This window comes from Symphalangus syndactylus, chromosome 18 (genome assembly GCF_028878055.3).
Source record: "Symphalangus syndactylus isolate Jambi chromosome 18, NHGRI_mSymSyn1-v2.1_pri, whole genome shotgun sequence".
In the NCBI taxonomy this organism is placed as follows: Eukaryota; Metazoa; Chordata; class Mammalia; order Primates; family Hylobatidae; genus Symphalangus; species Symphalangus syndactylus.
Genome location: NC_072440.2, coordinates 14051755 through 14069349, shown reverse-complemented (window position 1 = coordinate 14069349; position 17595 = coordinate 14051755). Strand labels below are relative to the sequence as shown.

Below are 17595 nucleotides of genomic sequence, written 5' to 3'. Positions count from 1 at the left end.
GTCTTACCATGTTGCCCAGTCTGGTCTTGAACTCCTGGCCTCAGGTGATCCACCCGCCTTGGCCTCCCAAAGTGCTGGGATTACAGGCATGAGCCACTGCACCTGGCTTTGCTAGATTTTTCTCCTGAATGCTAGACTTGTTTATTCACCTGACTACTTCACATTCTACTTATATTTCTCCTGATCCTCTCATCCACCAGATATCCTCAGAGTACTCTTGTTTCTGTAAACAATAAATACATCTTTCAATTTATGGCTCAGGCTAAAGTTTTGGTGTCATCCTTCACTCCCCTTTTTTAGACACCCTCATAAGAATCCATCATTAAGTCCTATTGGCTTTATCTTTAAAATATCCAGAATTTGATTTCTATTTACCATATCTGCTGCTTTCCCTCTGCTCCAAAAACAGCCTCCTAACTGGTCTCCTGCTGTCTTCTCTTCCTTTAAGACTGATTCTTTACAAAGTAGCCAAAGAGATCCTTTTAACACGTAAGTCAGATGATGTCACCCCTTTGCTCAGAACCTTCCATGGGCCGGGCGCAGTGGCTCACGCCTGTCATCTCAGCACTTTGAGAGGCCAAGGCTGGTGGATCACCTGAGGCCAGGAGTTTGAGACCAGCCTGGCTAACATGGTGAAACCCCATCTCTACTAAAAATACAAAAATTTGTTGGGCATGGTGGCACATGCCTGAAATTCTACCTACTTGGGAGGCTGAGGCATGAGAATTGCTTGAACCTGGGAGGCGGGGTTTGCAGTGAGCTGAGATCCTGCCTCTGCACTCCAGCCTGGGCAACAGAGCAAAGCTCTGTCTCAGAAACAAAATGAAAAAAAGAACCTTCCATGGCTTCACGTCAGGATAAAAGCCAACGTCCTTCCATGGCCTACTGTGCCTGTGCAGGGTGGCTCCGTCTTCTCTCTCTGAGTCGCACTTCTCTTTTCTCACTGGGGTTCATTGAAGCCAGCCCTGACTTCCCCGTGACGTGCTCTGTATGCCTTTGCCTCTAGTCCAAGCTCTTTTCCCAGCAAGATGCATAGTTGGCTCCCTCACCTTCTTTGGGTCTGTGCTCAAATACTACTTTTAAAATAAGGTTTAAATAATGTCTTATATACAAAATCTTTCTCTAAGAATATAAAGACATTCTCCTTTTATTTTCTTCCAAAGCCTTGCAATTTTGTCTTCTATATATTCCTAAATCCACCTGAAGTTACTTTTTGGGTAGTGTAAGTAAGGATCCAATTCAGTTTTTTTCCTTCTAGATTAACAGTTGTTACAGCACCTCTTCGAGCACAGTCCATCTTCCCCAGGTCTTTAATGCTATCGATAGATGCCATTTAACAAGTTACCATGTATACACAGTTCTGCTCTTGGGCTCTCTTTTCCAGTGGTTGATTTTCTGCCTCTGTGCTAATTTCACCTTTTCTTAGCTTCTCTTTCTTTCATTTTCTTTTCTTTTCATGTTTTCTTAGAGACAAGGTCTTGCTCTGTCACCCAGGCCTGAGTGCAGTGTTGTGATCATAGCTCACCACAGCCTTGAACTCATAGCTCACCACAGCCTTGAACTCAGGTTCAAGCAGTCCTGCATCAGGCTCCCAAGTAGCTGGGACTACGAGGCACAGACCATCAAGCCCAGCTAATTAAAACAATTTTTTTTTGTAGAGATAGGGTCTTGCTATGTTAGGCAGGTCTTGAACTCTTCTGGCTTCTGCCTCTCAAAGCACTGGAATTATAGGCACGAACCACTGCGCCTGGCCGCCTTAGTTCCTTTCATTTAGCACAGTGCATTTGTTCTGATGAAAGATGAATTTTGAATGTGATGAGGACAGTGGGAAAGAGGAAGTGTGTGGTTTTTGGGGAGTGGGGAGAGGACTGGTATGTTTGGAGCCCTTTAAAGCAGGGGTTGCCAAACCATGGCCAGATCTGGCCCACTACCTGTTTTTTTTTATGACCCATGAGTTAAGAATGGTTTTTTACGTTTTTAAATGGTTGGGGAGATAATAAAATTTCATGACACATGAAAATTATATGAATTTAAATTTTAGTTTCCACAAACAGAGTTTCATTAGAGCCCAGCCATGTTCACTTGTTTAGGTGTTTCCCATGGCTGCGTTTGTGCACTGGGGGAGTTGAGAGTGTGACAGAGGCTGTTTGGCCATCAGAGCTAGAAATATTCACTCTCTGACCCTTTACAGAAAAAGTTTGTGACCCTGCAAAATGGATTGGTCTGGGTTGTCAGGACAGCTTCAGAATCCTGGATGTGACAGAAGAGGAGAGAAGAGTGTGAAAAGAAGTTTTGAGTTCTGTGCAGATTTCAAAATTTTATCCTACGCTGTTTGTGGCAGGAGATACAAATGTTTTTATTTTCTGTTTTTGTTCAATCCTGCCCAGTCAAATCAGCAAGATTATGGTTTTAAATAACAACCAGTGATTGTTATTTTAATCTCTGAACTTGTGTGGATTTTAATAGTTTTTCTCACTGGCAGTTGTTAAACTACTCTAAACCACATATGCCAGTTTTTAAGTAAATCTAAGGTATTAGAATAAATCTTTTAACAAGTATGAAGGTCTTAGTTGTAGCATTACAATGACTAGCATGTAGCTTTTTTTTTTTTTTCAGTAGGAGGTCCCACCTGATGATTTAACTGTAAAATGTATATACATACAGTATATTAGACCTATCTAACCTGTTACATATAATCACAGGTAGTTTTCTTTAATTTTACTCAAACAGGACTTGCCAAGATTAAACCCTACAGATCTGTTCAAACTTGAAGGAAATGAAATTCTACCTTTTGTATAATTCAAAGGATTTTTTTGGTTCTGTAATGTAACATTTCATTTATACATTGTCTTCAGGGTATGCATTCCTTTCTAATAGGAATGTCTAACGGTTGAATTTTAATTGTCCTTGTAAGTACTTTCCGCCTTCTGTGAATGAAGTAGCTAAGCTTTTTAAAGTCTGTGTACATTTTTTGTTAGTTTGGTTAAAGCAGAAATGACAGCAGTTATTATTAATAACGTTTGTAATATTGGAGTGATTGATCTTTACTATTTCATTGTCATTAATCATTACACATACTTAGCTGTATTGTCTTTACAGTGAACGTAGATTTTGCAGACAAGAGTATACTAGGACTACTCTGGATCTGTAATGCCAAATAGTTTTCTTTCAAGGCTGTAGAGAAGGTAAAGATGTATAGAAGAGTTAAATGCTTTCATAGTATTTACTGTTACTGAACAAAAGCTTCTTTGTCCTCATCTGATGAAACTTGTTGACATATATTGTATAAAAATATAGTGAATAGAATCTATAGATATTTATTATATGACTCTAGAGGAAGAGTTTTACTGACACCATTTATAAAAGGAAACAGACATCTAAAACATGTTCTTTGCTCTTAAGAAATTTAAAATACAGTTAATTGGGTTATAACTCCTCCCAGACCCTCAAGCTTATCCACTGTATCATTTAATGGGAAAGGAGAAATTTGATGTTTGCTTAATAGCAATCATAAAATATCTACATGATATTCACATCTTAAAATCTGACAGGTTTTTAAGTTTCTGAGTAGAGATTATATGGATTTCTTAATGGGAAAGGGAGGGTTGAGCTGATGCCTCACTTTCCCCTTCTTTCCGTTGCTGACTCAAAGAGCACTGATTTCACTGCCTATGTCAGGCCTAATTCCTGGCTCTGAGCACAAGCTCTGTAAGTGCTTGGATTACATAGCAAGGCTGTGATGCAGTCAGGGACCACTTTTGAGTGTGCGAACAGTCTCATCACTGTTTAAAACTTGAACAAATTCAATTAATGGGTGCCAATTCTGGGCCCTAGAGATATAGAAAAGAATAAGATAGTCTCCATTTTTCAAGGACTTAACAGTCTAGCTGGGGAGATAGGATAAGTAAATCTTATCTGATGTGGACAAGTTATTCCAGTCTTATGAACAGAGATCCAGGGCAGCATAGAGGGAGTCTGTTTGTCTGGAAAAGTGGAGGAGTTTCACCAGGTCTGAGTTTTCCAAAGGTTTAAAAGGAGATGCAGGCGAGGTGCAGTGGCTCACGCCTGTAATCCCAACACTTTGGGAGGCCGAGGCGAGCAGATCACGAGGTCAGGACCGAGATCAGCCTGGCCAAAATGGTGAAACCTCGTCTCTACTAAAATACAAAAAAATTAGCTGGGCGTGGCGGCATGTGCCTGTAGTCCCAGCTACTCAGGAGGCTGAGGCAGAAGAATCGCTTGAACCCAGGAGGCGGAGGTTGCAGTGAGCTGAGATCGCGCTACTGCACTCTAGCCTGGGCAACAGAGCAAGACTCCATCTCAAAAAAAAAAAAAAAAAAAAAAAGATGTAAGTTTCTCCCAGGCAGAGGATTGGGAGATTTGGAGAGGACTTTCTTCTGGTGGTGGGATATGTTTGAGCAAAGACAGAAGATTGGCGAAATCGAGGGTTTTCAGGAATCCATGGTTTACAACCTGGGGAGAGCATATGACAGTGATCACAGCTCCACATTATTTTTTCTTTATACTGCAAACGCGAATTATTGTGTGCCAAATAGATGCTGTCATGATTACTCTTTAGTCGCTATTAATAGTTATTTGGATTTCAGGAATCTTTTGGTTGGCCTTAGCTCAGTTAAATGCTTTTCATTTGGTTAAAATGATTATAAAGGCATGGTGCATATATAACAAATTACCATGTAGCATTAGGAATTATTCACAACATAGTTCATGAACTTAATATTTATTCTATGGTCGGGATAGCATTTTTCCCGTTTTCTTTAAGAATATTGCTTTTCTTCTATCTTGTTTAGTCTGTACCATAGTTTGATTCCAAAGCTTTTGCTGTGCTAGATACCAATTTTGAGTAAAACAGATGTTAAGATTGCAAGGAATGACTTCAGGGAAGAGCATTCACGGGGGAAAGGTGGGTTCCCTTGTGAGAGGCAGACGGCAAAGGATTAGGTGAAAGAAATAATTCTCGCTGCTTTCTTACAGCTGTAAATACACATTCTTAGTCCTCTCAGTAGGAAAAGAGAGGCGTTATTGAAGCTTATTCAAGTTGCAGAGGTCTACTTTTATTTGACTATAGCATTAAATAATAAATGGCTTCAAAACTTCATGCAGATGGGGCAGATAGAGGTGATTAGATGTGTTCTTTGTCCTAGAAATTGTGATCAGCCTTAGCATTCTTCATAGTGTTTTAAACTCCTGGGTATTTTCTTAGCTTATTAGTGGCTACAATATATTTGGTACTCCTTAAAGCTACCTTAAGAGTGTTAGTGAATCGGCCAGGTGCGGTGGCTCACACCTGTAATCCTAGCACTTTGGAAGGCCGAGGTAGGCAGATCACGAGATCGGGAGTTTGAGACCAGGTTGGCTAATATGGTGAAACCCTGTCTCTACTAAAAATACAAAAATTAGCCGGGCGTTGTGGCGTGTGCCTGTAGTCCCAGCTACTCGGGAGGCTGAGGCAAAAGAATCGCTTGAACTCGGGAGGCAGAGGTTATAGTGAGCCAAGATTGCGCCACTGCAACTCCAGCCTGGGCGACAGAGGAAAACTCCGTCTCAGAAAAAAAAAAAAAGAATGTTAGTGAGTATTCTTCTATTCTTCTTATGGCAATGTTGTCACTAAAAAATGGCTTATATACTTGTGTCATATAGTTTATTGAGGCAGGATCAGTGCTGTAGCCTTGAATTTTCATTTTTTAGTTTGGTCACTCGGTTGCCAAGACACTGAGTCAAAGTTTCATTATCTACACTCAGAGGGCTGACTGGGGGAGACATAGACAAATTATTTTATGTGCAGTTTCCCAGTTTTTAATTAATTTATACTCTGCCTCTTTCAAAACCAAGTTTGAGATGCCTTAAAAAATAAATACGAGAAAAAGATAAGGGGGGAAATTAGGGATAGTGGAAAAGCCAGATAGAAAAAGTAAGGATTCATATTGTTTGGGTCATAAATTTGACTCCAGACTTAAGAAAGGCCCCGACAGAGAGAAAACATAATAAATAATGTGAGTTCTATTGTCTGTTCGTAAGATAAAAACACACATCACTTGGTATATAAGAAGCCATGGTACTGAAGTTCAAGGATAGAAGTGTTTCCTCTGCCCCCGGAAAAGGGGCCTCCATAGGTATCTCCTGCAGCAATTGAGTAGCTCTGTAACCTGGGCAGCTCAGTGTCTGGAGTTCTGAATGAACATGTGGCTTCCTGCTGGTCTGGCTCAATCCAAGGGTGAAAGGTGGGGCACTGTGAATCTACAGCGAGAGCAGAAGGAGAAAATTCATATGGTCTAAATCATTTGGCATTTATAGAATCTCTTAAATTGTCCAATGTGGCAACTTTCCTTCTAACGTTAAAAGAGATTTGCTGTTTCTTTAGGGGATTTATGGAATGAGGAAGTTGGCTTGCATTTAGGTGCCATGTTGCACAAAAAATTCTTATCTTCAGAGCTCTGGAATGATAGCCAGTGCAGGCAGTACTCCTGGCATGAGAGGCACGCAGAGACTGAGATGCCCAGAGGGTACAGCCACAGGTTCATCTTTCTCCCTGGGCATACATTCTTGGTGGAAGAACGGGCACACTTTACATTCTCCTTCTCTCCTTTCTCTCCCATCTATGTAGTTGACTGTGTAGAAGTTTGGTGTGTGTGTTGTCAGCCTCACTGTGTCTACAGAGTAGACAGTATCCTTGTCCTACAGGAATACTGTTTCTTATAACTGAACTTAGGTATGTATCGGGTGACAGAGGACTGGGTATATTCTCTATCTAGGACATTAAATAAAGATACTCTATTCTGATTCAGGGCAAATCCATAAGCATGAGCAGTCACTGGAACTGGGATTTGGGTTGTTATGGGTAGTGGAAGTACTCAGGCCAGAGTGCTTTCAGTTGGCCTTGTGGCTCTGCCAGTTATTGGCTGAGTGATTTGTGCAAGTTACTTACCATCTCTGCTTCACTTACCTTATCTGTAAATGGAGAGGACAGTGTTGGCTTCATAAGGCTATTGCAAAGACTGAGATAATACATGAGAAGTGACAAGAACACTGTCTGGTGCATAGCAAGTGCTCAATATGTGTAGATCTTTTATTTGGTGTTGTAAATTAAGGAGCTAAAACAGTTAAGCCTAGCGTACCTCCCCACAATAGTAGATAAAAGCAGTTTTCTGAACAGGACATTTGGAAATCATAATCTTTTTTTCTGATTCGTGATAATTTTATCCTTTTTCAGAGAAACAGCACCCAGAACTATCTTCCAAAGAGTTCTGGATATCCTAAAGAAATCTTCTCATGCTGTTGAGCTTGCCTGCAGAGATCCATCCCAAGTGGAAAACCTGGCTTCCAGTCTGCAGTTAATAACAGAATGCTTCAGGTGTCTTCGCAATGCTTGCATAGAGTGTTCTGTGAACCAGAATTCAATCAGGTAGTTACACATATACCTTGGATTCTGTTTCTTTGTATATGTGCATGCTGGTTCTGTCATTTGGTTTATCTGTTAAAAGTTGTTTTGGGCTGGCTGAGGTGGCTCATGTCTGTAATCCCAGCATTTTGGGAGGCTGAGGCAGGAGGATTGCTTGAGTCCAGGAGTTCAAGACCAGTCTGGGCAACATGGCGAGACCGTATCTCTACAAAAAAATACAAAAAATCAGCTGGACATGGTGGTGCGCACCTGTAGTCCCAGCTGCTCAGGAGGCTGAGGTGGGAGGATTGCTCGGGCCGGGGAGAGGCAGAGGTTGCAGTAATCTGGGATGATGCCATTGCTGCAGGCTGGGCCACATTTTGAGACCCTGTCTTAGGAAAAAAAAAAAAGTTGTTCTGGCATGATAGTATCACCCACTGTTATTGTAGGATTGCCCTTTACATCTGCGGGGAGAGGCCCTCTACAGGCCTTGCCATTGGAGTCTCTCTGACTAGTGTATAAAATAATAGAGTGTGTTTAACATTAGGGGTTAGGTTTCTTATTTGTTTTTATCACATGTTTTGAAGTATTTGGTTCTTCATAGTGTTTTGAAGCTGATTTTGCGTCTTTGTTCCTAGATTTTACCTGCCTAAGTTTATATGCAGTTCTTGACCTCAGGTTGTAAATGTTTTAATTACTTTTAATGTTTTAATTTGTTACTCTTACGTTTGAACAAGAAGCATATTTTGTAAATTTACAAGATGACCTGTCTTTCCTAAAGATCGTGTAAAGTTCCAAGCTCTGCTTCCACCTATTTTATGATGTGCACATTTTTAAAAGTAGTTAAAACATGAGCAGGCGAGCTATCCAGTGCTCTTCTTTGCTTTTACACGTTACTGTCTCCTCCCAGAACCCAGCATCTTTCTTCTTTGATTTTATGGAACCTGCTTTTTATTAAAAATTTTTACTTGAAGTCAGAAGCCACAAACAGGATGCTCACTTTCTTTCCTGGACTTGGATGTAGACAGAGCCTCCAGGCTTCCCTGTCACCACTGTGACGGGTGAGCTTGGGCTGGTCCAGAAGCCATTTGAGGGACTCCCTTCGGTTAGACACATATACCCGAGGCTTTGATATGATTAATGAGATTTTTAAGATCAAAGGAGAGAGGGTAAAAAATGAGTCGTGTAACTTCAATACTAAACCAAACCTGCCATCCGTTTGCAGATAAATGGATAGAAACAACAATAATCTTGATAATAATAGTCAACATTCTAAAACATAACTAGTTATATGCTAGAAGCATCTGGCCAGAAAGGCTAGTTTCTTTTGTCCTTTTCCAGTCAAAAGGTGCTCTAGTGTGATGGGGAAGGAAAGGAGAACCTCAGAACTAACTTTTGACTGTGGCTGGCAGATACACCTTTGTGCTTGGCTAACCTTGGTGGGGAAGGGAGCGAGCATTCGTTGAGCCGGCCTTCGGCATTGGGCTTTGTCCTAAGTGCTTTGCTTGTAGTATCTTCTTTAATTCTTAGAACAAACTCAAGAAATTTTTCCATTTTTACAAAAGACAAAACTGTAACTTGGAGAGGTTAAATAACTTGTCTGAGAGTCACTTGTTAAGTGAGAGAGGCTGGGAACATTCTCTCCATATCCAGACATCTGACTCTAAAGCTTAAGCTTAACAAGCAGTCTGCCCTTACTGTTCTGAGCTTAAGCTCAAAAGCAGTCTGGGCCAGGCGCGGTGACTCACGCCTGTAATCCCAACACTTTGGGAGGCCGAGGCGGGTGAATCATGAGGTCAGGAGTTCGAGACCAGCCTGGCCAGCATGGTGAAACCCTGTCTCTACTAAAAATAATTAGCTGGGTGTGGTGGCACACACCTGTAGTCCCAGCTACTCTGGAAGCTGAGGCAGGAGAATTGCTTGAACCAGGAAAGCAGAGGTTCACTGAGCCAAGATTGTGCTACTGCACTTCATCTTGGGCAACAGAGGGAGACTCCCATCTCAAAAAAAAAATGCAGTGTACTCTTGCTGTCCTGAGCCTTACACACTGGTCCTGTTGCGGATGACTGCTCCATCTTGACCCTAGACAGGTGACTTGGTCTTCCTGAGTATCAGTTTTCTCCTCTGTAAAACTGGGTAAGCAGTGTCTTCCAAACAGGCTGGTTATGGGGTGTAAATGAGATTACTTATGTAAATGCCTAATGCACATTGTGTGCTCAGTAAACATTAAATGTTTCTGCCTCTGCCTCAGGAATGAATGTACAACACAAGTTTATGTTAATACTTTCTTTCAAAGCAGTCAATTTTTATTTTCTTTTTTGAGTAATATATGCAAACTATAAAAATTCAAACATTACAAAAATAGATACTATGACAAGTAAGTTATCGGTGGTCTTTTGGTAGGGCCAGCCAAGCAAGGGCTGTGCTGTTTGTGATAATATCTTTTTATTGCATGCAACTTACGGTTGGGCTGAAATGAAAATGAACATTTAAGGGTGTTAATTTTTCTGCCTCTTCCCTTCTAGGATTGTATTATTTTCACTGTTGATTTTTAAAGGAAAATTTCAACCATTTAGGGCAGCAATTTTCAGAAAAGAATTTTCTAGTTAGAAATACTACAAAGAGTCTAGTAAAGACTTTGTGGCCAAGCTTAACTAAGGCCAGTATTTCTGAGCCAGTCAAGATTCAGATTGCAGCTAGTACATATTTTTCTGATGTTTTATTTTAAGTTGTTAAAGAAAGAGTTAATCAAAAGGTGTGATGCTATTAAGGCCTAGATCTTTTTACATCTTTTGCACTTTGTGTGGACTGGGACTGTTTTTGCCAAGAATGCATGGAATGGGGTATAATACAATAAAGCAAAGAATCTGAGTCATGGGAAACTTCAGGAAGTGCTCAAAGAAAACTGTTGGAAGCAGTTAGCTCTACATGTAAATATAACCTCTATTGCTAGGGTTGCTATAGTTTTCCTGTAAAGAGCCAGATAATAAATAATTTAGGCTCTGTAATCTCTGTCAGATTTCTCAGCTCTCCCATTGTAGTGCAAAAACAGCCATAGACAATATATGAATGAATGAACATGTCTAATTTTGTCTTTTTTAAAAAACCCAGGAACTTGGATACGATTGGTGTTGCTGTTGATTTGATTCTTCTGTTTCGTGAACTGCGAGTGGAACAGGAATCTCTGTTGACAGGTAGCATGCAATATAATTCATGGATTATTTATATCTTTATAAAGCGTTCAAAACCAGTACTTTGAGTATTAACATCATTCATTGAAACACATGTTCTGTATTTCATGAGATAGGGAAAGTTTAATAGTGAAATATTAAAGAATTATAAAGTTGTAGCAACTTCCCTTCCTGAATGGCTGAATTTTGTTCCTTTCACATTTGTATGTCGAAGTCTGTCTGTTCCAGTTGCTATAACAAAATGCCTTAGGCTGGGTAGTTTATAAACAACAGAAATGTATTGCTTACAGTTCTGGAGGTTGGAAAGTCCAAGATCAAGGTACCAGCCGATTGGGTGTTTTGCAGGGGCTGCTCTCGTCTTCATAGATGGTGCCTCTTGCTTTGTTCTCCTGTGGTGGAAGGTGGAAGGCAGAAGGTGTAAACAAGCTCTCTGGGCCCCTTTTATAAGGGCACTAATCCCATTCACGAGGGCTCCACCATCATGACCTAGTCACTTCCCAAAGGCCCCATCTTATACTAGCATGTTGGGGATTAGATTTCAGCATAGGAATTTTGGAGGGGCACAGATATTCAGATCATAGCATGGTCCTAACCCCCAGTACCCAGAATGTGACTGAATTTGGAGATAGGGTCTTTAAAGAGGTAATTAAGGTAAAATGAGGGTATATGACTGGTATCCTTATAGGAAGAGGAAATTAGGACATGGCCATGCTCAGAGTAAAGACCATGTGAAGACACAGGGAGAAGATGACCTTCTGCAGGCCAAGGAGAGAGACCTCAGAAGAAATCAGCCCTGTTGACACCTTGATCTTGGATCTCCAGCCACCAGAACTGTGTGAAAATAATTGTTTGTTGTTTAAGCCATTCAGTCTGTGGTAAGACTAATAGACCATCTTTTAATATTTATGAATGTGACAGGCCCTGGTCTAGGTTTTGGGTGTGATTCAGACAGTGACCAAAACAGACAAAAAGTGTCTGCCCTTAGAGAACTCACATTCCGTTGAGGGGAGCCACATGTTAAGTGTCTAAGTTAAGTATCTAGTGTGATGAAAATGGAACTTAGCTCTGATTGTTAACGGTTGTTGACTTGGGATTAAGAGAAACACCACGCTTCTTTAGACTCATTAGTAGAATGGTTTTGGTCTTTGTTCTTCTAGCATCAACACCTTTCCTTTGGTCAGTGGTTATTATCTTAACATAATGTTTAAAAAAAACATAGATTTTTAATATATGATCTCTTTGTCCCAGGAATTGAAATACTTTATGGGTAAACCTAAATTATTTGATAAGAAAATCTTGATGTAGGCTGGGTGCCGTGGCTCATGCCTGTAATCCTAACACTTGGAGAGGCCAAGGTGGACAGATTGCTTGAGCTCAGGCGTTCGAGACCAGCCTGGGCAACATGGTGAAACCCCGTTTCTAAAAAAATACAAAGGCTGGGTGCAGTGGCTCACGCCTGTAATCCCAGCACTTTGGGAGGCTGAGGTGGGCAGATCATTTGAGGTCAGGAATTCAAGACCAGCCTGGCCAACATGGTGAAACCCCCTCTCTACTAAAAATACAAAAATTAGCTGGGCGTGATGGTGCATACTTGTAATCCCAGCTACTCAGGAGGCTGAGGCAGGAGAATTGCTTGAACCCAGGAGGTGGAGGTTGCAGTGAGCCGAGATCGTGCCATTGCACTCCAGCCTGGGTGACAAGAGTGAAATTCTGTCTCAAAAAAAAAAAAAAACCAAAAATAACAGGGCATGGTGGCACACGCCTGTAGTCCCAGCTACTTGGAGGCTGAGGTAGGAAGATTGCTTGAGCCTGGGAGGTGGAAGTTGCAGTGAGCTGAGATCACGCCGCTACACTCCAGCCTGGGTGACAGAGCAAGACTGTGTCTCAAAAAAAAAACCAAACCAAAACAAAACAAAAAAAACCCAGAAAATTTTAATGTAAATTTCCAGGTGGATAAGTTAGATGTGCTAAATTATAGGTTAAATTTTGTTGTTGTTGGCCAGGCACCATGGCTCACTGTAATCCCAGCACTTTGGGAGACCGAAGTGGGTGGATCACGAGGTCAGGAGATCGACCTGGCTAACACGGTGAAACCCTGTCTCTAGTAAAAATACAAAAAATTAGCTGGGCATGGTGGCGGGCGCCTGTAGTCCCAGCTACTCGGGAGGCTGAGGCAGGAGAATGGCATGAACCTGGGAGGCGGAGCTTGCAGTGAGCCGAGATTGCCGCCACTGAATTCCAGCCTGGGCGACAGAGCGAGACTCCATCTCAAAAAAACAAATTGTTGTTGTAATAACGTCTTTATAATTCAATGAATGAGAAGTCTCCAGTTGCATTTAAAATATGATTTGACTTACAAATTGTTTTATATAAAGTTTTAATGCCTGTACTTCGCATGAGGCATATTTCTTTTTTTTTTTTTTTGAGACAGAGTCTTACTCTGTCGCCCAGGCTGGAGTGCAGTGGTGCAATATTGGCTCACTGCACCCGCCGCCTTCCTGCCAAGTTCAAGCGATTCTCCTGCCTCAGCCTCCCAAGTAGCTGGGATTACAGGCCCCTGCTACCACGCTCGGCTAATTTTTTGTATTTTTTTAGTAGAGATGGGGTTTCACCTTGGCCAGGCAGGTCTTGAACTCCTTACCTCATAATCCACCCGCCTCGGCTTCTCAAAGTGCTGGGATTACAGGCGTGAACCACCGCACCTGGCCACATGAGGCATATTTCTATTGATGTTAATATGTGTGCTTCTCTTGGTAGATAAACAAGAACTAGAGGTGATGGTCTTTTTTCACAGGTGAAATAGGCTAAATTAGCGTGTTAGAGCCACTGTCTGGCTTGGTTTAATTTCTGTGATTTCTTAGTGTTTTCATTTTAAACTCAGTTTGCTAAAAATTCTTGGATCTTGCTATTTGATTTTGAAGTATTCCTTTAGGAAATGGTAATTAAAAATTAATTACTTCCTTTAAGAATTTACACACAAAGTGCATCGCAACTTTTTTTGAGCATTAGTTTTTAAAATAGTCTCAAGAAATTGAAAGGATGTAGGATTTAGTTGTGAAATGTTTTTACGACATTATATATTTAAAGATACTTCTGTAGCTCCATTTTATAATAAAATGGAAGCATCAGTACTCAAAATTGGGGAATTATAAATTAGCAGTAAAGTCCGTGTTTCACTGTGTCAATTGGGAAGGCAGCTATTTTGAGGTCTCTGTGTGGTATAGTAATTGAGAAAGAAAGTTCAGAATGTACTGTGTTTTATAATTGGTGATCCTGATGGGGCGGGCAGTGTGGCGCTCCAGAGCTGCAGCGCTGTGGTGGGCAGAAGGAGGTTTCTCTTTTAATGATATATCCTAAATAAAGAAGCAAAGGGGAAGTGCTGTATAAATGCTGTGATTAAATAACTATTAGAGTGGAGCCAGCCCCTCCACCATGTGCTGGATTTCCTTGCCACTTGCCCACGCAGAAGCTTTCCTCCTGAAATTATCCCCTTGCTCTCAGGCAGCCTCTGTTTTTTTCCTCTTTACTCCATCATTTTCATCAGCATATAATATGCTCTCCCATTTTTCATTTAAAAATATCTTCTTTTGACTCCATGTCCCCCTCAGTCCAGTATCTCGTTTTTCTGCTCTATCCCAAATGTGCTACAAAAGATGTATTTAGTTTTTGCAATATATGGTAAAAGATTATTTCATCCTTCACAGGATTACTTTTCACTGAAGCAGGTAGATGACCTAAGAAAAACTTTAACGGAGCAGATATCTGAAACTGCTTTTATGAACCAGTTTGTCATTGAGGACTAAATTAGTTATTTGGTTGTTAGCTTGGCTATTCACTCATATTCACTAGTCAGGGAGGGTAGATTCTTACAGACTTGTTACATGTTAGCTGTATTAAGAGTTGTTCTTAATTTAGGTAGTTACATTTATATGAGTTTAATTATTTTTTATTGATGTGAGATTCACATATTGTTAACTATTTTAAAGTGAACAATCGAGTGGCATTTAGTATATTCACAGTATTGTGCAACTACCATCTCTGCCTAATTAAAAAAAATTTTTTTTTTTTTTTGAGACGGAGTTTCACTCTTGTTGCCCATGCTGGAGTGCAGTGGCACAATCTTGGCTCACTAGTCTCCGCCTCCCAGGTTCAAGCAATTCTGCCTCAGCCTCCTGAGTAGTTGGGATTACAGGCACCCACCACCACGCCTGGCTAATTTTTGTATTTTTAGTAGAGATGGGGGTTCACCACGTTGGCCAGGCTGGTCTTGAACTCCTGACTTCAGGCGAACCACCCACCTCGGCCTCCGAAAGTGCTGGAATTACAGGCATGAGCCACCGTGTCCAGCCTAAAAATCATCCTAAGAGGATACCCTGTTTTCATTGAGCAGTCGCTCTTTTTCCATCTCCCTGTAGCCCCTGGCAACCACTATTTTGCATTCTGTCTCTGTAGGTCTATCTACTCTGGATATTTCATATAAATGGAATCATAGAATTAATTATGTGACCTTTGGAGTCTTACTCCTTTCACTTAGCATAATGTTTTTAAGGTTCATCCACCTTGTAGTGTGTATCATTACTTCGTTCCTCTTTATGGTGGAATAATACTCCGTTGTGTTGATATATCACATTTTGTTTATCCATTCATTGTTTGTTGGACATTTAAGTTGTTTCCACCTTTTGGCTATCATGAGTAATGCTGTTGTGAACATGCTGGTACATGCAATTGTTTATCTGTTTTTAATTCTTTTGGGTGTATACCTAGGAATAGAATTGCTGGGTCATATGGCAACTCTGCTTAACATTTGAGGAGCTGTGAGACTTTTCCATAGCAGCTGAATCATATGACTTTTCACCGACACCGTATGAATGTTCCCATTTCTTGCATCCTTGCTGACTCTTTCTTTCTGTGTTGTAGTCATCCTGGTGGGTGTGAAGTGGGAGTACTTCATTGTGGTTTTGATTTGCATTTCCTAAATGATTACGTACTTACTGGCCATTTGTAAATCTTCTTTGGAGAAATGTCCATTTGAGTCGTTTGTCCAGTCTTTAATTGGGCTGTTTGTGTCTATTTCTTGTAGAGTTGTAAAGGTTTTCTATACATTGTAGATACTTGGGATAATATTGAATCTATGGATCAATTTGGGAAGAATTTTCATCTTAACACTATTGAGTTTTCAAGTTCATGAATATGGAACATCTCTCCATTTATTCAGGTCTTATTTAATCTTTCAGTTGTGTTCCTATTTAGTAGATGGCTTGTGTTTAGCCACAGATACTATTGGAAGGGTATTATTGAGGCAAGAAGGAAAACAGAAAGGAAGTAATATTTCTCATCACCTTGAAAACGGCAGTTAGTGAAATGACCGAATTTTAGTTGAAATTCAGCAATGAAATTTGGATTCAACAGTGAAACTTAGAAAAAATTTTATGGTGTGTTAGTTCAAACCTAATACAAATAATCTTTTTAAAAGTATTCTGGTTCCTAACAAAGTGCCTGTACCTTTTTGACTCTTTCTCTTTGAGAACTTTATTCTAGGTAGATTTTTTAGCAGGGTATGTGTGCCAGTTTTTTGTTACCACACTTGAGGTAAGAACTGTAATTACATTGCCAAAATAATATTTAGAGTATTATTTTCAGGGAATAATTGCAGTGGTATGACGAATATATTATGCTCATCAAATTTTATGTAAACACAAGCATGAGTTATTTTAATGGAGTTATTGGTGTTGTTTTTGGACTTTATTCTTTCTTAATTTGTAAAAATAATGTTGGGATTTTTGAGGGTCTTCATAACATTTGCAGTATTTACATAAAGATCAGTTGATAAGCTGTTTGGTAAAGTAAACTGTCATTTGTACCTGTCTGGAGTTTTCTTTTCTTGTTTCTAGGACATCTTTAAGCCTTTTCCTTTTCAGAATTGTGTTCTGATCCCGAGCATGAATCTTAGGTGCCTGATGAGTTGTTGGATCAGTTGGTTTTCAGATCAACCTATACTGTTGGCTTTTTGCATGTTCAGTTTTATACAGATCTGAGTGTTAATATTCTAAAATATTCAGTAGAAATCTTTTTTTCTTTTCTTTCTTTCTTTTTTTTTTTTTTTTTTTGAGACAGAGTCTGGGTCTGTCTCCCAGGCTGGATGCAGTGGCTCGATCTTGGCTCACTGGAACCTCCATCTCCCGGGTTCAAGCAATTCTCCCTGCCTCCCTCAGCCTCCTAAGTAGCTGGGATTACAGGCGCCTTCCACCATGCCTGGCTAATTTTTGTATTTTTAGTAGCGACGGGGTTTCATCACGTTGGCCAGGCTGGTCTCGAACTCCTGACCTCAGGTGATCCGCACCCCCATCGTCTTCCCAGAGTGCTGGGATTACAGGTGTGAGCCACTGCACCCAGGCGATAAGTTAATTAATTTTGTATGTAGAGTATATTGTTTTGGTAAGGCATATTAATTATTATTTATTTATTTATTTATTTTTTTGAGACAGAGTGAGACTCTGTTCCCCAGGCTAGAGTGCAGTGACATGATCTTGGCCCATTGCAACCTCTGCCTCCCAGGTTCAAGCAATTCTCATGCCTCAGCCTCCCGAGTAATTTTTTTTACTTTTAGTAGAGATGGGGTTTTGACATATTGGCCAGGCTGGTCTTGGACTCCTGGCCTCAAGGGATCCACCCACCTTGGCCTCCCAAAGTGCTGGGATTACAGGCGTGAGCCACCGCTCCCAGCCACAGCATAGTCATGTTATTCCCAAAGTGAACTTGTGGAGAGAGACCTTAATTTTTAAAAGAAGCAAGCAGAAACTTTCTGTTTAATAACATGGAGAATATTTCTTAAGATGCATTTACTTATTGTGTTTAATGATTTATTTATTTATAACTTTTATATATTCTTAGCTTTTCGCTGTGGCCTGCAGTTTTTAGGCAACATTGCCTCACGGAATGAAGATTCCCAGTCTATTGTTTGGGTGCATGCTTTCCCAGAACTGTTTTTGTGAGTATATTGATAGG

At 40.5% G+C, this 17595-nt stretch overlaps 1 protein-coding gene across 3 annotated transcripts in view; it reads left to right on the top strand.

Annotated features, from left to right (window-relative positions):
* The window catches only part of ATXN10 (ataxin 10), a 189465-nt gene that overhangs the window by 11079 nt on the left and 160791 nt on the right, over window positions 1–17595 (top strand). For 2 of the 3 annotated variants that reach the window (XR_010117008.1, XM_055253883.2), the window contains exons 2-4: window positions 7232–7423; window positions 10511–10593; window positions 17482–17578. Coding sequence is in view for 2 of the 3 variants with exons in the window: in XM_055253883.2 (XP_055109858.1) it covers window positions 7232–7423; window positions 10511–10593; window positions 17482–17578 (372 nt within the window). In the remaining variant the exon portion in view is untranslated. The remainder of the gene's footprint in view (window positions 1–7231; window positions 7424–10510; window positions 10594–17481; window positions 17579–17595) is intronic. The other variant, XM_055253884.2, reaches the window with a different exon arrangement.